The sequence below is a fragment of the Monodon monoceros genome, unplaced genomic scaffold (assembly GCF_005190385.1).
Source record: "Monodon monoceros isolate NGI ecotype Baffin Bay Population unplaced genomic scaffold, NGI_Narwhal_1 Super_Scaffold_19, whole genome shotgun sequence".
Taxonomy (NCBI): domain Eukaryota; kingdom Metazoa; phylum Chordata; class Mammalia; order Artiodactyla; family Monodontidae; genus Monodon; species Monodon monoceros.
This window is the reverse complement of record NW_021703775.1, coordinates 26,834,634-26,849,867: the sequence shown is the minus strand read 5'-3', so window position 1 is coordinate 26,849,867 and position 15,234 is coordinate 26,834,634. Positions and strand designations below refer to the sequence as shown.

General features: G+C 49.5%; 1 protein-coding gene across 1 annotated transcript; it reads left to right on the top strand.

Annotated features, from left to right (window-relative positions):
• The first annotated feature begins 4,451 nt into the window (after nt 1–4,451).
• Nucleotides 4,452–10,035, top strand: SPR (sepiapterin reductase). The gene is made up of 3 exons (XM_029231399.1): nt 4,452–4,801; nt 5,369–5,659; nt 9,216–10,035. Exons 1-3 carry the CDS (start codon nt 4,480–4,482, stop codon nt 9,404–9,406), a joined length of 804 nt encoding a protein of 267 aa, XP_029087232.1. The 5' UTR covers nt 4,452–4,479; the 3' UTR covers nt 9,407–10,035.
• Nucleotides 10,036–15,234: the final 5,199 nt, after the last annotated feature.

Below are 15,234 nucleotides of genomic sequence, written 5' to 3'. Positions count from 1 at the left end.
ACCCAACAGGGAAAGGACAATCTCTTCAATAATTGGTGTTGGGAAAGTTGGACAGCCACATGCAAAAGAGTGAAACTTATCCACTATCTTACACCATACACAAAAAATGAACTTAAAATGGATTAAAGACTTGAATGTAAGACTTGAAACCATAAGATCTCTAAAAGAAAACATAAGCTGTATGCTCCTTGACATTGGTCTTGGCAATGATTGTTTGAATCTGACACCAAAAGCAAAAGCAACAGAAGCAAAAATAAACAAGTGAGATGGTATCAAGCAAAAAAGCTTCTGCCCAGCAAAGGAAACCATCAACAAAACAAAAACGCAAACCCACTGAATGAGAGAAATAATTGCAAATCATATATCTGATAAGGGGCTAAAACAAACTATCACACAACTCAGAAGCAAAAAACCAAATAATCCAATTAAAAAATGGACAGAAGATCTGAATAGACATTTTTCCAAAGAAGACATACAGGTGGACAACAGACACATGAAAAGATGCTCAACATCACTAATCATCAGGGAAATGCAAATCAAAACCACAACGAGATATCACTTCATACCTGTTAGAATTGCTATTATCAAATAGATAAGAAACACGTGTTGGTGATGATGTGGAGAAAAGGGAACGCTTGTGCACTGTTGGTGGGAATACAAATTGGTGCAACCACTACAGAAAACAGTATAGAGGTTCCTCAAAAAAATTAAAAATAGAACTACCATATGATCCAGCAATTCCACTTCTGGGTATTTATCCAATGAAAACAAAAATACTAATTTGAAAAGATATATGCACCCCTGTGTTCATTGCAGCATTATTTACAATAGTCAAGATATGGAAACAACCTAAGTGTCCAAGGATGGATTCAAAAATTGTGGCATATATATACAGTGGAATATCATTCAGCTATAAAAAAAAGAATGAAATCTTGCCATTTTCAACAACATGGACGGACCTCAAGGGCATTATACTAAGTGAAATTAGTCAAACAAAGACAAATACAATATGATCTCTTTTATATCTGGGCTCTAATAACAAAACAAAACAAAACCAAAAACCAAGCTGAGAGATACAGAGAACAGACTGGTGGTTGCAAGAGGCGGGGGGTGGAGGTGGGAGAAATGGGTGAACTGGGTTTGTTTGTTTTTTTAGTTTAAATAAATTGAATAAAAAATTCCCAAATCCAGGCCTGTGGGACAGAAGCATCAGTGTTTTGAAGTTCCCCAGTGACTCCAATGTGTAGACAAATCTGGAAACCACTGTGCTACTGTTAAATGAATTCTATGGGTTGTGTTGCCCCTGAAATATTATTCACAAATTACTGAAATATTACTTGAAATAAGACTGACAGTGGGAGGAGGTGTATGGCAGATAATCATCTTTCTCAGAAAAGAAAAATTTTCCAGTCTCTCTCCCAGTCAAGGCAAACCACACTCTCTTTGGGTGCTATTTCCAAATGGTTCCTCCTACAAGCAGCTAGGTTTAGAAGAGGCTAGGTTTGACTTTTAGCCATCCCTTCATTGTTCCCTCCTTTCTTCAAAGCCTGGCACAAGGTAGAAATTCAATAAACGCCAAATGAATGGGATTGTGCTTTCACCAACCTATTTTCTGAGGCCTGAGAGCAGGGAAAAGCTATTAAAATTTATTTAAAGAGTAGGCCATTGGCCAGTACAGGAGAGTTTAGCTTTGGAGCAATCAAATTTAAAATCTGTATCTTCCATCCTTAATAGATAAGTGAAAAGCAGGAAAGCCTCAAATGATATACAACTATACATAGTCCTACTTGTGTTAAAACATCAAAAGCCTCCTCACCTCTCCTGAGACCCACCTCTCCACAGTCCAGCACAATGCCCTGGCTGTTAAATGTTTTGACCGTCACCACTGGGTAAGAATTCAGCTATGCATCATTAGTGGGAAACAAAAATGCCTACACCCATGAGTGATGAAAATCTTGGCAAACTGGAGCACAGTCTCCTTTCCAAGAGGCACTATTGCTTACCTCAATCAGAATCCAGTTTGCCAGATATTCCTATTACTCAAAAGAAGCTGGAAATTCTGATACTATGTAAAATCTTCCACTTTAGAAATGTCATCTCAAATTTTAAAGGAAAAAAGAAAGCCCTATTGGCCAAACAAAACACAACTGTAGACTTAATCCAGCACCACTTTAATCTCTACCACTGTTGCAGGGAGAACTCTTATAAAGGATTGTCATAGTGTTACCAAGTCCAAGCACATGTTGCTTGCTGCACAAAAGGCCAATGAATTGAGAGTAGAGGTGTTAGAGCAAGGAATAGCAACCTTATTCAAAAAGCCAGCAGAGGGCGCTTTCCTGGTGGCGCAGTGGTTAAGAATCCACCTGCCAATGCAGGGGACACTGGTTCAAGCCCTGGTCCAGGAAGATTCCCCTATGCTGCGGAGCAACTAAGCCTGTGCTCCACAACTACTGAGCCTGCGCTCTAGAGCTGCGAGCCACAACAACTGAACCTGCATGCCACAACTACTGAAGGCTGCATTCTGCAACTACTGAAGCCCACATGCCTAGAGCCCATGCTCCGCAACAAGAGAAGCCACCACAATGAGAAGCCCATGCACCTGAACGAAGAGTAGCCCCCACTCGCCACAACAAGAGAAAGCCCACCACGTGCAGCAACGAAGACCCAACACGGCCAAAAATAATAAATAAAAATAAACTTAAAAGAAAAAAGGCAGCAGACTGAGAAGATGGTGGACTAGTGTCCTAAAGAACCATCTTACCAGAGTTAGAATTCAGGTTTCATTTATACTAAAAGGGGTGGGGGGTGGGGCTGGTTGTTGCAAACTTCTTGGTGCTGGAATCCTTTGTCCTTGTGGGTGTCCAGTAGGTCTGGTCTAAATGTTTCTATAAACCTCCAACAAGACAAATGTTATTCTCTGTTCTGCAACTTTTTATTTCTATGTGAATAAGAGTGATATACCTTTAAAGGTCAGAGTCTTGAGAACGGGCAATCCTGTATATTTCAGGCTATAGGCAACATTCTTTTACAAAAGGTGCAGAGCCAGCATGACAAAAGCACAGGCAACAAACAGAGGACAAAAGTTAGAGCTAAAGGAAGATTCAATATGGAGTTAGGTTTGTTTTTCTCTGTTACAGTACGTATTGGAGAACCAACACATCAGAAGAGAAAATGGTAAAAGTAATTGCAGTAAATTCTACAATTTTCTGGTTTCCAATTCAAACAACTTAGAGATTGTTCCCTTAACTTCCTTGAATTCATTCTTGGTCTCTTTTCTCTAACACTGAAAATCTTGGCTCCTAACATCAGTTAGCATAATTACTTGTTTTCTTTGTCGTATTTTACATAAAATAGTTTCAAAATAATACTATGCTATGTTAACAAATAATCTACTAAATTTTGCAGTTTCATTTGTTCTTAGAATATGTTCCACAGTGATGTACAGTCTGGGCTGTACATTTTACAAAAAGTTTGTGGTAAAGGCACCTAAGTGGAAAGTGAAAAGCTTCCCCCAAATTGTTCTGGTGTTTATAATGACAGCCCAAAGAACAAGGGAGCAAAATGCATTTTGCTAGGAGCCTTGAAAGGCAATTTTGCTGTCTGCAGGAACAGCACTGTGAGGACTTGGGCTGCGCTATGGAGGTTGCTTGCTGCCCTTGATAATCTCTTAAGAGACTCCTGTTTTAAGATCTGGGGCTGTCTGCCAACTTTCCCATCTTCCCTCTCTCCTTGAAAAAAGCTGGAAATGTGCGTTTTCTGAAGCACAGGCCTGGACGTACAGACTTAGATGATCATTTGCGAAAACTCGAATGTGGGAGTAGATGGAATTGCCTACTAGGACGAGTGTAGCACGAGTGGGTGCAGGATCCCTGGGAACGCAGACCGTTAGGGACAGAAGGAGTGAGAAATCTCAGAGGCAGGGGAATCAGTGCGATCACAGAGCCAAGTAGGGAGAAGAGGTTCTTACATCTGACGGAGGGGAGACTTGTGTTCTCCCAAAGGTCGCTCCCGGGGCGGTGAGTTTCCCCAGCCCAGTAGGGACCCCAGTCACTAAACTGGCACGTGCCACGTGCAGGGATGCCCAGCAAGGAGCAAGATGGCCCGACCTGGAGGAAGTCACTTATGCAAGGAATTTGGGTCTGGACTTCGGAGGAGAATGCATCCCAGCGGGCTACTGAACTGACTAGCAGGGTAAAGAATGAGGCCCGTGCTCAGCACTGGGCTAGGATTTCCGGTGGGGGCCGCGCCTCCCGCCCTTCCGGTTTAGTGCTTTCGCGCTCTCTCGGAGATTGCAGACACCTCCACTTCCACCGCCAACTGCAAAAGAAAGTAGGGGCGGCCGGACTCTGCCCGAAGCCTTAGGTTCCCGCCCGTAGCGGGCGGGGCCTCCTCCTACTCCCACCGCGGCCCCTCCCACCGCGGGCGCCCCGCCCACTTCCGGGTCTTGGGACGCTGCTCAAGATTGCCGAGGCAGGGGGTATGGAGGGCAGCGTCGGCAAGGTGGGAGGCCTGGGGCGCGCCTTGTGCGTGCTGACCGGGGCTTCCCGCGGCTTCGGACGGACGCTGGCCCATCTCCTGGCCCCGCTGCTGTCGCCTGGCTCCGTGCTGGTCCTAAGCGCCCGCAGTGACGAGGCGCTGCGGCAGCTGGAGGCCGAGCTGGGCGCCGAGTGGCCCGGCCTGCGCCTCGTGCGGGTGACAGCCGACCTGAGCGCCGAGGCCGGCTTGCAGCAGCTGCTCGGTGCCCTGCGCGAGCTCCCCAGGCCCGAAGGCCTGCAGCGAGTGCTGCTCATCAACAATGCCGGTAAGACGCCCGCCGGCGTGTGAGCGCTTGGCATACTGCTTAGCGTCCAGTTCTGTTTTCCCTCCCTTTCACACCCCCGCCTCTTAGAGCTTTAAAGGTGACTCCTAGAAGTCTGAAAAGACGCCTGAAAGCCCTAGTTTCAGCGGGGTGTGGAGGAAAACCTGGTGATGTCTGGGGCTCGTTCTCTCCCCCTTCTTCCCCCCCTTCACCTTTCAACGCCAAGAACTTTTCTGATCGTCTTGCTCAGCGCTCTCTGGCGGAGGCGTGAGTTAGGGCATGGGGTCTTCCAGCAGAAGTAAATTCCCCCTCTTCTCCAAATGGGCCCCCAGAGTTCCCCCGAACCCCAGCACCAGAGAAGGGCATGCGCTTTCTCACTTTGAAGCTTCAGGTGAGTGGGTTCCCCAGGTATGCGTGTCTGCAGAGCTGGGAAGAGGGAGGCGTCTTCAGAAGCACTAGGGAGACTCCTCCTTTAGGTCTGGATGGGAAGAGTCTGGAAGAGTTTGAAGAGGGCTGGGAGAAGAGAAAACCCCGCCTGCACTGAGTGATTCCTAAGGTCTGTTTTTTCAGGCAGTCTTGGAGATGTGTCCAAACGCTTCGTAGACCTGGCTGACCCAGCTGAAGTGAACAACTACTGGGCTCTGAACTTGACCTCCATGCTCTGCCTGACTTCCAGCATCCTGAAGGCCTTCCCAGACAGTCCTGGCCTCAGTAGGACTGTGGTTAATATCTCGTCCCTCTGTGCCCTGCAGCCCTTCAAGGGCTGGGCACAGTACTGTGCGGGGAAGGCTGCCCGTAACATGATGTTCCAGGTTCTGGCCGCAGAGGAACCTAGTGTGAGGGTGCTGAGCTATGCCCCAGGTAGGTGAAGCATTACTGCCATCCCTGTCCCCAGAACCGGCTGGTTACCCTTTGGAGACTGGGCAAGGAGCCTTCTCTGTCTCCTCCAGGAAAGGACCCATAGAATATTTTGTCCTTGAATCATGACCCATCACTCCTTAAGGGAAATATAGGCTGCAAGAAAGTTAGTGCTGGCAGGGGCAGGGAGCTGTAGTTATCAGGTATGGATTGAGAGTGGGCAGCTGCCTGGACTTGAGGGTGGGGCCAGAAAGTCTGAGATGTTAAAGTTTGAGAGATGATTAGGATTTGAATTCCAGGCCTGTACCTCATTTCTTCATGTGGAACGGGGAAGATGCTACCTGTCTCACAGGGCAGTTTGTAGGACTGAATGAGGTAAAGCATGTAAAAGTGATCCCAAACTGTGAAGGGCTATCTAATTGTTAGCATTTGTAATTGTTAGATAGGACTTATCACACTGTATTATCTTATATCTGTATATACTTCTCTACTTCTCTCTCTGCATAGGAAAGCCTTGAAAGCAGGCATTATGCACTCTTCATCTTTATATCCCCAGCACCTAGTAAAGCACCCCACTGAGCCAGTCCGCAGTGAATGCTAGCTGAACGAAGAGCAGACAGACGTTGTTGAATGCTGACCATCCCGTGCTGAACTGTGCTGGAACACTGGGGAATGCTGAGATAAATAAGATAGAGCCCCGTCCTCATGAAAGTTAAAGGGTAGGGGGTCTTGTGGTACTTGATCTGGTTTCTCATCTTCCTACCATGATGCCACTGTACACCTTTGTTAGGAGTGAGGCTTCTATTTTCAGCTTGAGGTTGCTGGAATTAGAAGGTGGTGACATAGCTGTTGCATGATGTCTGAGCAACTTAGATAGAGATCCAGTAGTCTATTCCCCTTGGAACCCTAGCGGCAAAGAGGCAGATTAACCTGACCACAGTCCAGATGCAGCATAGCCAGGATCAAACCTTGCCTCCAAGGTCATGATCAGTGCAGTTTCTACTTCCTCATGCTCTCTAGTACCCAGTCCTCCTTCTGTCCCTCCCTAATGTAATACAGTTATTCTTGCAGCTAATATTCAACTCAGCACCCACCCTGAGCTCAGCCTAGGACTCACTCAGTCAACAGAGAGCAAATGGAAACCATAGTCAGGAGCAGAGCAAACTCTAGAGTGCCATGTGACTGGGTTACATTTCAGGGGGCTGCCCTGGACATCGTGAGGAAGTTGACAAGCCCACAACTAATATACTCAATGGTGAAAAGCTAAAAGCTTTTCTTCTAAGATCAGGAACAAGACAAGGAAGCCATTCTTCCCACTTCTATTCAACATAGTATTGGAAGTCCCAGTCAGAGCAATTAGACAAGAAAAATAAAAGGCATCCAAATTGGAAAGGAAGAGGTAAAACTGTCTGTATTCGCAGATGACATATTATATACAGGAAACCCTAGAGACTTCACCAAAAAATTGTTAGAACTAATAAACAAATTCAGTAAAGTTGCAGGATACAAAACAATGTAAAAGCTCAGTTGCATTTCTATTCACTAATAATGAAGTATCATCAGAGAGAAAAATTAATAGTCCCGTTTACAGTTGCATCAAACAGAATAAAATACCTGGGAATAAATTTAACCAAGGAGGTAAAAGACCTGTAAACTGAAAACTATAAGACATTGATGAAAGAATTTGAAGAAGGTACAAAATGGAAAGATGCCATGCTCATGGATTGGAAGAATTAATATTTTTAAAATGTCCATACTATCCAACCCAATCTACAGATTTAATGCAATCCCTATCAAATTTCCAATGGCATTTTTCACAGAAATAGAACAAGCAATTCTAAAATTTGTATGGAACCTCATGAGCCAAAGCAATCTTGAGAAAGAAGAACAAAGTTCTCCAGCATCACTCTCCTTGATTTCAAACTGTATTACAAAGCTACAGTAATCAAAATATTATGGTATTGGCATAAAAAACAGACACAGTTTACCAGTGAAACTATCTAGTCCTGGTGTCTTGGAGAAGATAATTTGGGGTTGAAATATTAGCTTCATAAACTTGGATGTGCAAATCTCTTCTCAGAGATTTGGAAAGTTCTCAACTATTATTTCTTTAAGCTTTCTGTTCCTTTTTTCTCTCTGGGACTCCATAATACAGAGATTGTTTCTTTTAATGGTAATCCTTAGTTCATGTAGTCTTTCTTCACTCTTCTACTTTCTTTTTCCTTTTTGCTCCTCTGACTAGATAATTTCAAATGCCCTGTTTTCTAGTTCACTAATTTTTCCTGCTTGGTTGAGTCTGCTGTTGAACTCTGTCGAATTCTTCAGTTCAGTCATTGTATTCTTCAACTCTAGATTTTGGTTTGTTTTTGTTTGTTTTTTTTCAAATGGTTTCTGTTTCTTTGTTGAACTTCTCTTTTTGTTCATGCATTGTTTTCCTAATTTCATTTAGGTGTCTGTCTGTGTTTTCTTAGAGTTCACAGAATTTCTTTTAGAGGATTATTCTGAATTCTTTGTCAGGCAGTTCATACATCTCATTTCTTTAGGGTCTGTCATCAGAGCTGTATTACTTTCCTTCAGTGGTGCCATGTTTCCTTGATTATTCATGATCCTTGTGGCCTTGTGTTGGTATTTGTACATTTGAGGAAGTAGACACCTCTTCCAGTCTTTATAGACTGAGTTCAGTAGGCAGAGCCCTTCACCAGTCAACTCTTTTAGTGATTCTGGGTGGGCCATCTGGTGATGTCCGTGGCAGTTTTGCCACTAGAGTCCTAAGGCAGCCTGTTGCTGGGGTGGGTACAAAGCCTGGGTCCACAGTAGTCATCCTGGCACTAGACCAATTGGGAGTCTGGTTTGAGAGTGCCCACCTAAAGCCTAGGTTCACAGACACAGTGACCTACAAGAGCCACGTAGGGCCACGGGAGTTGGCTAGTGCTGGGGTGTGCCAGAAGCCTGGGTTCATGGGAGCCTGGCGCCATGGGAACCACCTGAGGCCATGGGAGCCAGCTGGTGCTGGAGTGGATCAGGGGCCTGGCTTCTCAGGGGGCCTCTAGGAGCCTGGAGTTCCAGGAGCTGCCTGGGGCTTTGGGAACTGCCTGGGGCTGCTGGGACCACTGGAGCTGGGTGTCAGGATGAGCTGGAGGCCTGGGTTCATAGGCAGGGCCTATCTCTGGAGGCAGGCCCTGGGCCACCTTGGGCCACCTAGGGCCATGGGAGTTGGCCTGGTGCTGGAGCAGGCTGACTCGGGAGCCCCCAAGGAAGTTGGGTGCTCACTTCACTCTTCTTCTCCCACGGGGATGGTGTCTCTCTCTGCACTTGGCTGCTGGGGCTTGGGGAAGGGGTGATAGGGTAGTGTGAATCTGTAGATTTGGTGGTCTAGAGGGACCATGTTTAGTGGACAATGAAATTTGAGTCTGGAGCTCAGTGGTGACAGTGTGGAGCCTTGGTGATCCTGACCATGTGTCAGCCAAGATGAGGCGTTACCTCTGGCCACACCTGACTCCACCCAACTCCACACATACGTCATGGGCCCCTGCCTCATCTTCTTCTCTTCATCCCCTAGGTCCCCTGGACACAGACATGCAGCAGTTAGCCCGGGAGACCTCTGTGGACCCAGACTTGCGAAAAAGGCTGCAGGATCTGAAGACAAAAGGGGAACTTGTGGATTGTAGGATATCAGCCCAGAAACTTCTGAATTTGCTGCAAAAGGACAAGTTCAAGTCTGGAGCCCATGTCGATTTCTACGATGAATAAGCCCACGTCCTTGGTTCTTAGGGCTTTCTTTCCCCTCTCAGGCATGCCCAGGAGTCCTGTGCCTCCACACATCCTGCCACAGTGGCACTGCCAACCCTGCCTTACGCAGATAAGCACTCATGCTTACTGTCCTGCCCTCGGATCCAGCCAGCTGTGAGGGTGCCAGGTGGCTGGAGTTCCCAGTTCTCAGGAGTCTGTATTGACCACCTTGAGTTAGGAGTAGGCTTAGGAGAGGCAAGTTATGGCTGTTGGTGTTCTTTCTCCCCAGGAATAGAATTTTAGGGATGGGAAAAACAGGACAAGAAGCTAAAACACTGAAAAAAGGAGGATGGTTCCCCTGCCCATGGCAGGAGGGAAGAGTCCGTGGGGAAGAGGGGATGAGCTAGGGCCAAATAGGAGGGCCTGTGTCGATTCACAGATGGCCTGGAGGGAAGGGAGGACCGCGCAAGTCTCAGCCCACAGGGAAGCTCCTTGCTCAGGGTAGCAGGACCTTCAGGTGAACTCTATCCTAATTCTAATGCTTCCTCCCTCCAGAACCTACCATGTATCCACCAGATGGGGGAAAGGGCCCCGAGAGTTTATGTACATGTTAAAGGCAGATACAAATAAAACATGGATTGTCCTTTATTTTTTATTTTGTTTTATTTTTTTTTTGGGATTGTCCTTTATTAATGCCTGCTTTCGATTCTGGTACAGGTCCCATGACTAAGTCCCTGGTTTGCTGGACCCAAGGGGTGTTCCTGAAGCAGTTAATCCAAACTTGGGGTGCTGCCCTTATGTCCTGCAGCGTTGTCTTGGGGCTATCTGCCTTTTCTCACTGAGCTCCACTCAGTAGCAAGCCCAAGTTCAAACAAAGTTGGCCTAGGTGACTTTCCCAGACACCTGTTCCTCCTTCATGCTTTTGCCTATTCTTACCCCAGTCTTTATTACCCTTTCCTCACCCTTCACCTATTTAAAGAGTATCCAGCATTCAGGGCTTGACTCACAGCTACCCCAGCCCTTGGGGAAGGGTACTTTCCCTGGCTCGCTTGGATTCCCAATTCTGCCCTTTATCCACATGGCAATGCTCTGAGTGGATCCCAGCCTTTCGTGGGCCCTCCTGGTAACGTCCAGCTGGCCAACGGTCCTGGTCCTCAGTGGGGTGGACTTAGGACCAACATGCCTTTGGGGGAGGTGAACAAGATTCTAAGAGGGAGAAACCCTGAGAAACCAGGGGTGCGACCAAACCCATCCTTCTGTGGATCGGTAGATGTGGGCCAGGCTGGGAGCTCTGCAGTGGTGGTGGTCTACAGCCAGCCAGCCCATTGTCCCTGTTCCTTATTTGGGAAGAGAGACCATGGTCCTTGCCAGCCATCTCAGGACTCAGCCCTGCATCTGATAGCAGGACAGAACTCTCTGTTCCTCCTCACGCACGGCAGAGGGCGCACCGAGGCCATGCCTCCTGGAGAACCAGTGGCAGGGCCTATCTCTGGAGGCAGGCCCTGGGCCAGAGCTGGCAGTGCCCTGCTAGGTTCCCTAGGAGAGAGTGAGCAGCTCATGCTCTTTCTTCGTCCAGCAGAGCCTTTGCCCTCAGTGGAGTCAAAAATCACTGTTCTCAGGTCCCCGCTTTGCCACCCAGGGCAAGTTGTTCCCCTTGCTTCAGTTTCCTTATCTGAAAAAAATGGATTTTATTGGTGCCTCCCTCAAAGGGGCATTGTGAGTATTAAATGACCTCATGTTTGTAAATGTTTAGCACAGTGCTGGCACTGCAGTAAGTGCCCGTAAATGCTAATTTATTTCTTTTTAGTATCAAGATCCAGATCATCCTGGAGCCGCATTTGTATAGCCTCATCTCCACATGGCCCAGATGCCCTCCCCCTTGCTGACCTGTGGCAAGAACTCTCACTGCGCCGCCTCTAATCCGGGCCTCAGTGGGACTGGGGTTCAGTGTGGACAGCTGGTCCTGGATTCACCAGACCCTCAGGAAAACGCTTTAGCCTTGGAGTCGAACCCTTAGCCCCACTTTGCTCTGTGTCAGAGATACTGTGGGTCTTGGGCAGGGCCTTATCTCTGGGCTTCAGTTTCCCTAGAACAGATGAGCTCTAAGATTCTTTCCTACAAACCTTTCTCTAAGGTGCTTCAAATGTGGTCAGGCTGCATCTGCTGGCATCAGATTTGCCTCTGCAGGTGGGGCTGTGCAGCCTGGGCTACCCCTTCTATCTGGTGGGTGTGGGACAGATTTCCTCACCTGGCCCTTGCTCCCATGGGAGTGTAAGGGCGGTATAAGTAAGCACAACCCTACTTGATGTCCCGTGGGGTTGACTCCCTCTCCAGAGGGCTGGTTGGCCAGGACTTCGGAGGAGGTAAGGCCAGGACTTCATGAGGAGTACCACGTGTCCCCACAAGGTGGCGAGGCCCTCCCACACCTGACATAGCCTCTCTGAGCTCAGAGATTTAAGAGCCTTGGAAAAGACCCTGGACCTGTCTCTCTTCTGGACTCTCAGGGGCCCCCAGGGAGCTGGGGAGGCAGAAAGAGCTGAGATCACTCTCCCCTGCAGGCCTCCCAGGCCTCCTAAGTGATCCATGGGCTCTGGCCCAGGTCTTGCTCCTTAGCCTGGACTCAGCCTCCCCAGGTCCTGCACCACTGGGGCAGGGAGGCTTTCTTGCCAGCCTCCAGGGACTAGCCACGAGTGTTCTCAGAGTGCACAGCCTGGCCTTGGCCACCACACACACGAGTGCACGCGAACACACACACAGTACATGCCTGCACGTGCCCAGAGCTCAGCTGCTTGCCGTGCAGGGCCTTGGATTAGCCGAAAGACAAACAAGCTTTCTTTGTCTGTGGCGTGAACGAGCTGGTAGTTTTTCGGTTTTGTGTTTAATATCCCCGAGCTGGAGGCCAGCAGCTGGCCTGTGGGAGCAGGAGAGTGAGGGGAATATTCCAGGCCCACCCCAGGGAGCTCCAGCACCTCTGTCTGTGAGCATGGCCAGCTGGGACTGGGCTGGTCAGAAGCTCCCTCCCTACCCCCAATTCCTGTCCTTTGTCCCCTGAATAAAATGCAGGCTGGTGCTTGAGTTCACTGTTAGCTGAGGCTGGAGGTGCAGAGATGCTCCTACCTCACCACTCAGGAAAACCCCGTGGGGCGGTGCTCCACCCTGCTCTCTCCGTGTCTCACCTCAGAGCTGGGCTCTGAGCTACTGCCTTCCGGCCTCCCCTCCCCCAGTCTCTCCCCACAGAACACGGCCGCCTGTGCTGATGTGTGTGCAGTAATTCCCACTCACAGTGCTCAGCCATGTGCCCTCACCACTGGGGTCCTATGTGGTGACAAGAAGGTGGGCGAAGGGCACTGCCAGTGGCCGGGGTGGGGCCCCCAGAGCAGCTCACAGTGCTGTGGGGTAGAGGAGCGAAGGGGTGTGGGTGGACCTGAAGCCACTAGGCAGCTTGCAGGGACGTTAGCTGAGGATTCACTCTGAGCCTCTGGGACCAGCATGGGGAGGGTCAAAGTGTGGCTGGAGAGAGGAGGGAATGAGCCGTCCGTGCTCCCCTGCCCCGATCCCAAGGTCTTCTGCCTGCAGTGCTGGGAGATGGGGCTAATGCTGGACGTTCTCTGGGACTTTTGAAGTAAAGCCCACCTCCCCAGCCCCACCCAAATTATTGTTACTCACAGAAAGACTCCCCTAGCACCCCCTTTGTCTCCCATTTCACCCATCCCGTCAGCCCTAACTGTCCTTAGTGTGAGCTGGGAGAGCCCTGACCTTTGATTTTCAGGAAGGGGTCAGGAAAAGAAAGGAAGGGAGATGGAAGTTTCCTTTTTCCTTTGGGGGATCCACCTCTCAGGCCCACCCCCAGCTGACTCCATGGGCTCAGATGATTCCTCAGCTGACTGACCTGCAAGCTGTCTAGTGATCTCTTAGCCCAAGGCCCATGTCCCCCATCCCCACCCCCAGGGCAAGGGAAGAGAGGGGCCTAGCTCCCACTTTCCAGACCCGGTGACTCCTCTTGGGGCCACAGGAGTCTGTCTGGCCCATACTCTGGTTCAGGTCTTGGTCCAGCTGCTGCAGAGGTCTTTCCTGCCAGGCCCTGCCCTTCCAAGGCCCAGCTTGACCCTGGGGATCCAAGGTCTCAGGCTCAAGGGGCTGTGTGTATCCCACGGACCTTACCCAGACTTAATCCACTGAGACCTTGTTGAGTGTTTGATGAAAAATGAATGAGAGAGTGAACAAGTCAGTGCTCTAGTGGCCCACTGCCAGGTGTATAGTAAAGCACTTGAAAGGCCTTGGGTGTGATGACCGGTGCCTGGGAGTCAGGTCCCTGCAGACAAGCCCCCACCCAGCCCAGGCATCCCATGCGGGGGTTCAAGCCCCCCTTGGATTGCTCCTTGGAATCCCTAAAGGAAGGCCCGCATGTATGTATTGTGGACATAGGTAGGACTGGCCTGTGTCAGAATCACCCAGCGAGTTAAAAAAAATCGCTCTCCCATTGTTTCTCCTTTACCGCAGACTCCAATTCAGTGGATCTAGGTATGTCCCCACTTGCGCTACAGCGTTACAAAGTGAGCTGTGAAAAGTCATTAATTAATTTAAAAAGTGAGCTGTGAACCTTGCAAACCCAGGTGGTATTGGCAGAGATCAAAGGAGCCAGCCCCTCAAAGAAAGGGAAGTTCAAGGGACAGAGCCAGGCTTAAGGGTTGGGGTTAGTCTGAGGTCAGAACTAGTGAGCAACGTATGGCCAAGGTCAGGGTCATTGTGAGTCCAGATCTGGGATCAGCACAGGGCCATGGCTAGGCTTAGCTTGTGCTGGGAGTTGGGAATAACGAGGGAGATTGACAACTTTGGGAAGCAAAAGAGGCCTGCACATAAATGATGAATGGCCAGGGTAAGCTGGCTCAGTAGGAGAAGAAGGCCAAGCCTGAAGACCGTGACCAAGGCAGGGAGGGAGGAGCTGCTCTCTTGGCCTCGGGATGGTTCCAGATTCCACCACTCTGTCCCCCCGGGCAGGAGCCCTGTGCCCAGGGCAGGGACAGCTGCATTGTCCTCTGAAACAAAGCGGGCTTTCTCTAAGGGTCTGTCCTTGAGGCCTGCCGGGTGTGAAAGGAAAGGGACCAGGCTAAGTGAGGGAGCGGAGAGGAGGCAGGTCTCCTCTCTGGAGCATCCAGGACACACAGCGAGGGTGAAAGACGGAGGCGGAGTGAACAGGACAGTGAGAGAAAGATGGAGAAACACAGGGAGGAAAACAGACAGAGACAGAGAGATTTGAAACATAGTGAGACAGATTTAGATGGAGGGAGAGAGAGCAAGAGAAGCCACACACACTCACACACACCCGGTCGTGCGCTCACGCAGCCGCCCTGAGCCTCGCTGGAAATAATCCCACTCCGACACAGGGCCTCAGCTGCACAGGCGGTGCCGAGCTGTTACCTTGCACATCTGTCAGCTCCAAATGTAGAAGCTGTCATAGGGTTGTGTGTGTGAGTGTGAAAGTGTGTGCATGTGTGTGCGCCTGTTCCTCCCAGAGGATGCTGAGGCCTTCGGAGATCCCAAGGGCCCGGAGGCTCTCCAGGAAGTCCACACCCAGGGAAGCAGGCCCACTCCCTCCCGGCCTGCACGGGGAGAGGCCCAGCACCAGACTTGGCGTCTGTGGCCTGATTTGGCCTCTTACAGCCACATAGCCCTGGGCAGTCGGAGCAGCTGGGTGTCCTCACTTTTCAAGTGGGGATGTAAAGTAGCCAAGCTCCCTGGATCCCACAAGGGTGACGATGAGTGCTGGCCTCACGCGTGTCTGTTACTCCTGGGATCTCAGGGATCCTCTGCAGCCTCTTATTATAGCTGGGGATTCCTTCTGTGGCTGA

What these genes read in the sequence shown, in the direction of transcription:
- SPR (XM_029231399.1), top strand. Translation starts at nt 4,480, where the DNA reads ATGGAGGGCAGCGTCGGCAAGGTGGGAGGCCTGGGGCGCGCCTTGTGC. An exon ending in GCTGCTCATCAACAATGCCG is followed by an intron (nt 4,802 to 5,368) that starts GTAAGACGCCCG and finishes CTGTTTTTTCAG; the next exon opens with GCAGTCTTGGAGATGTGTCC. An exon ending in GGTGCTGAGCTATGCCCCAG is followed by an intron (nt 5,660 to 9,215) that starts GTAGGTGAAGCA and finishes TTCATCCCCTAG; the next exon opens with GTCCCCTGGACACAGACATG.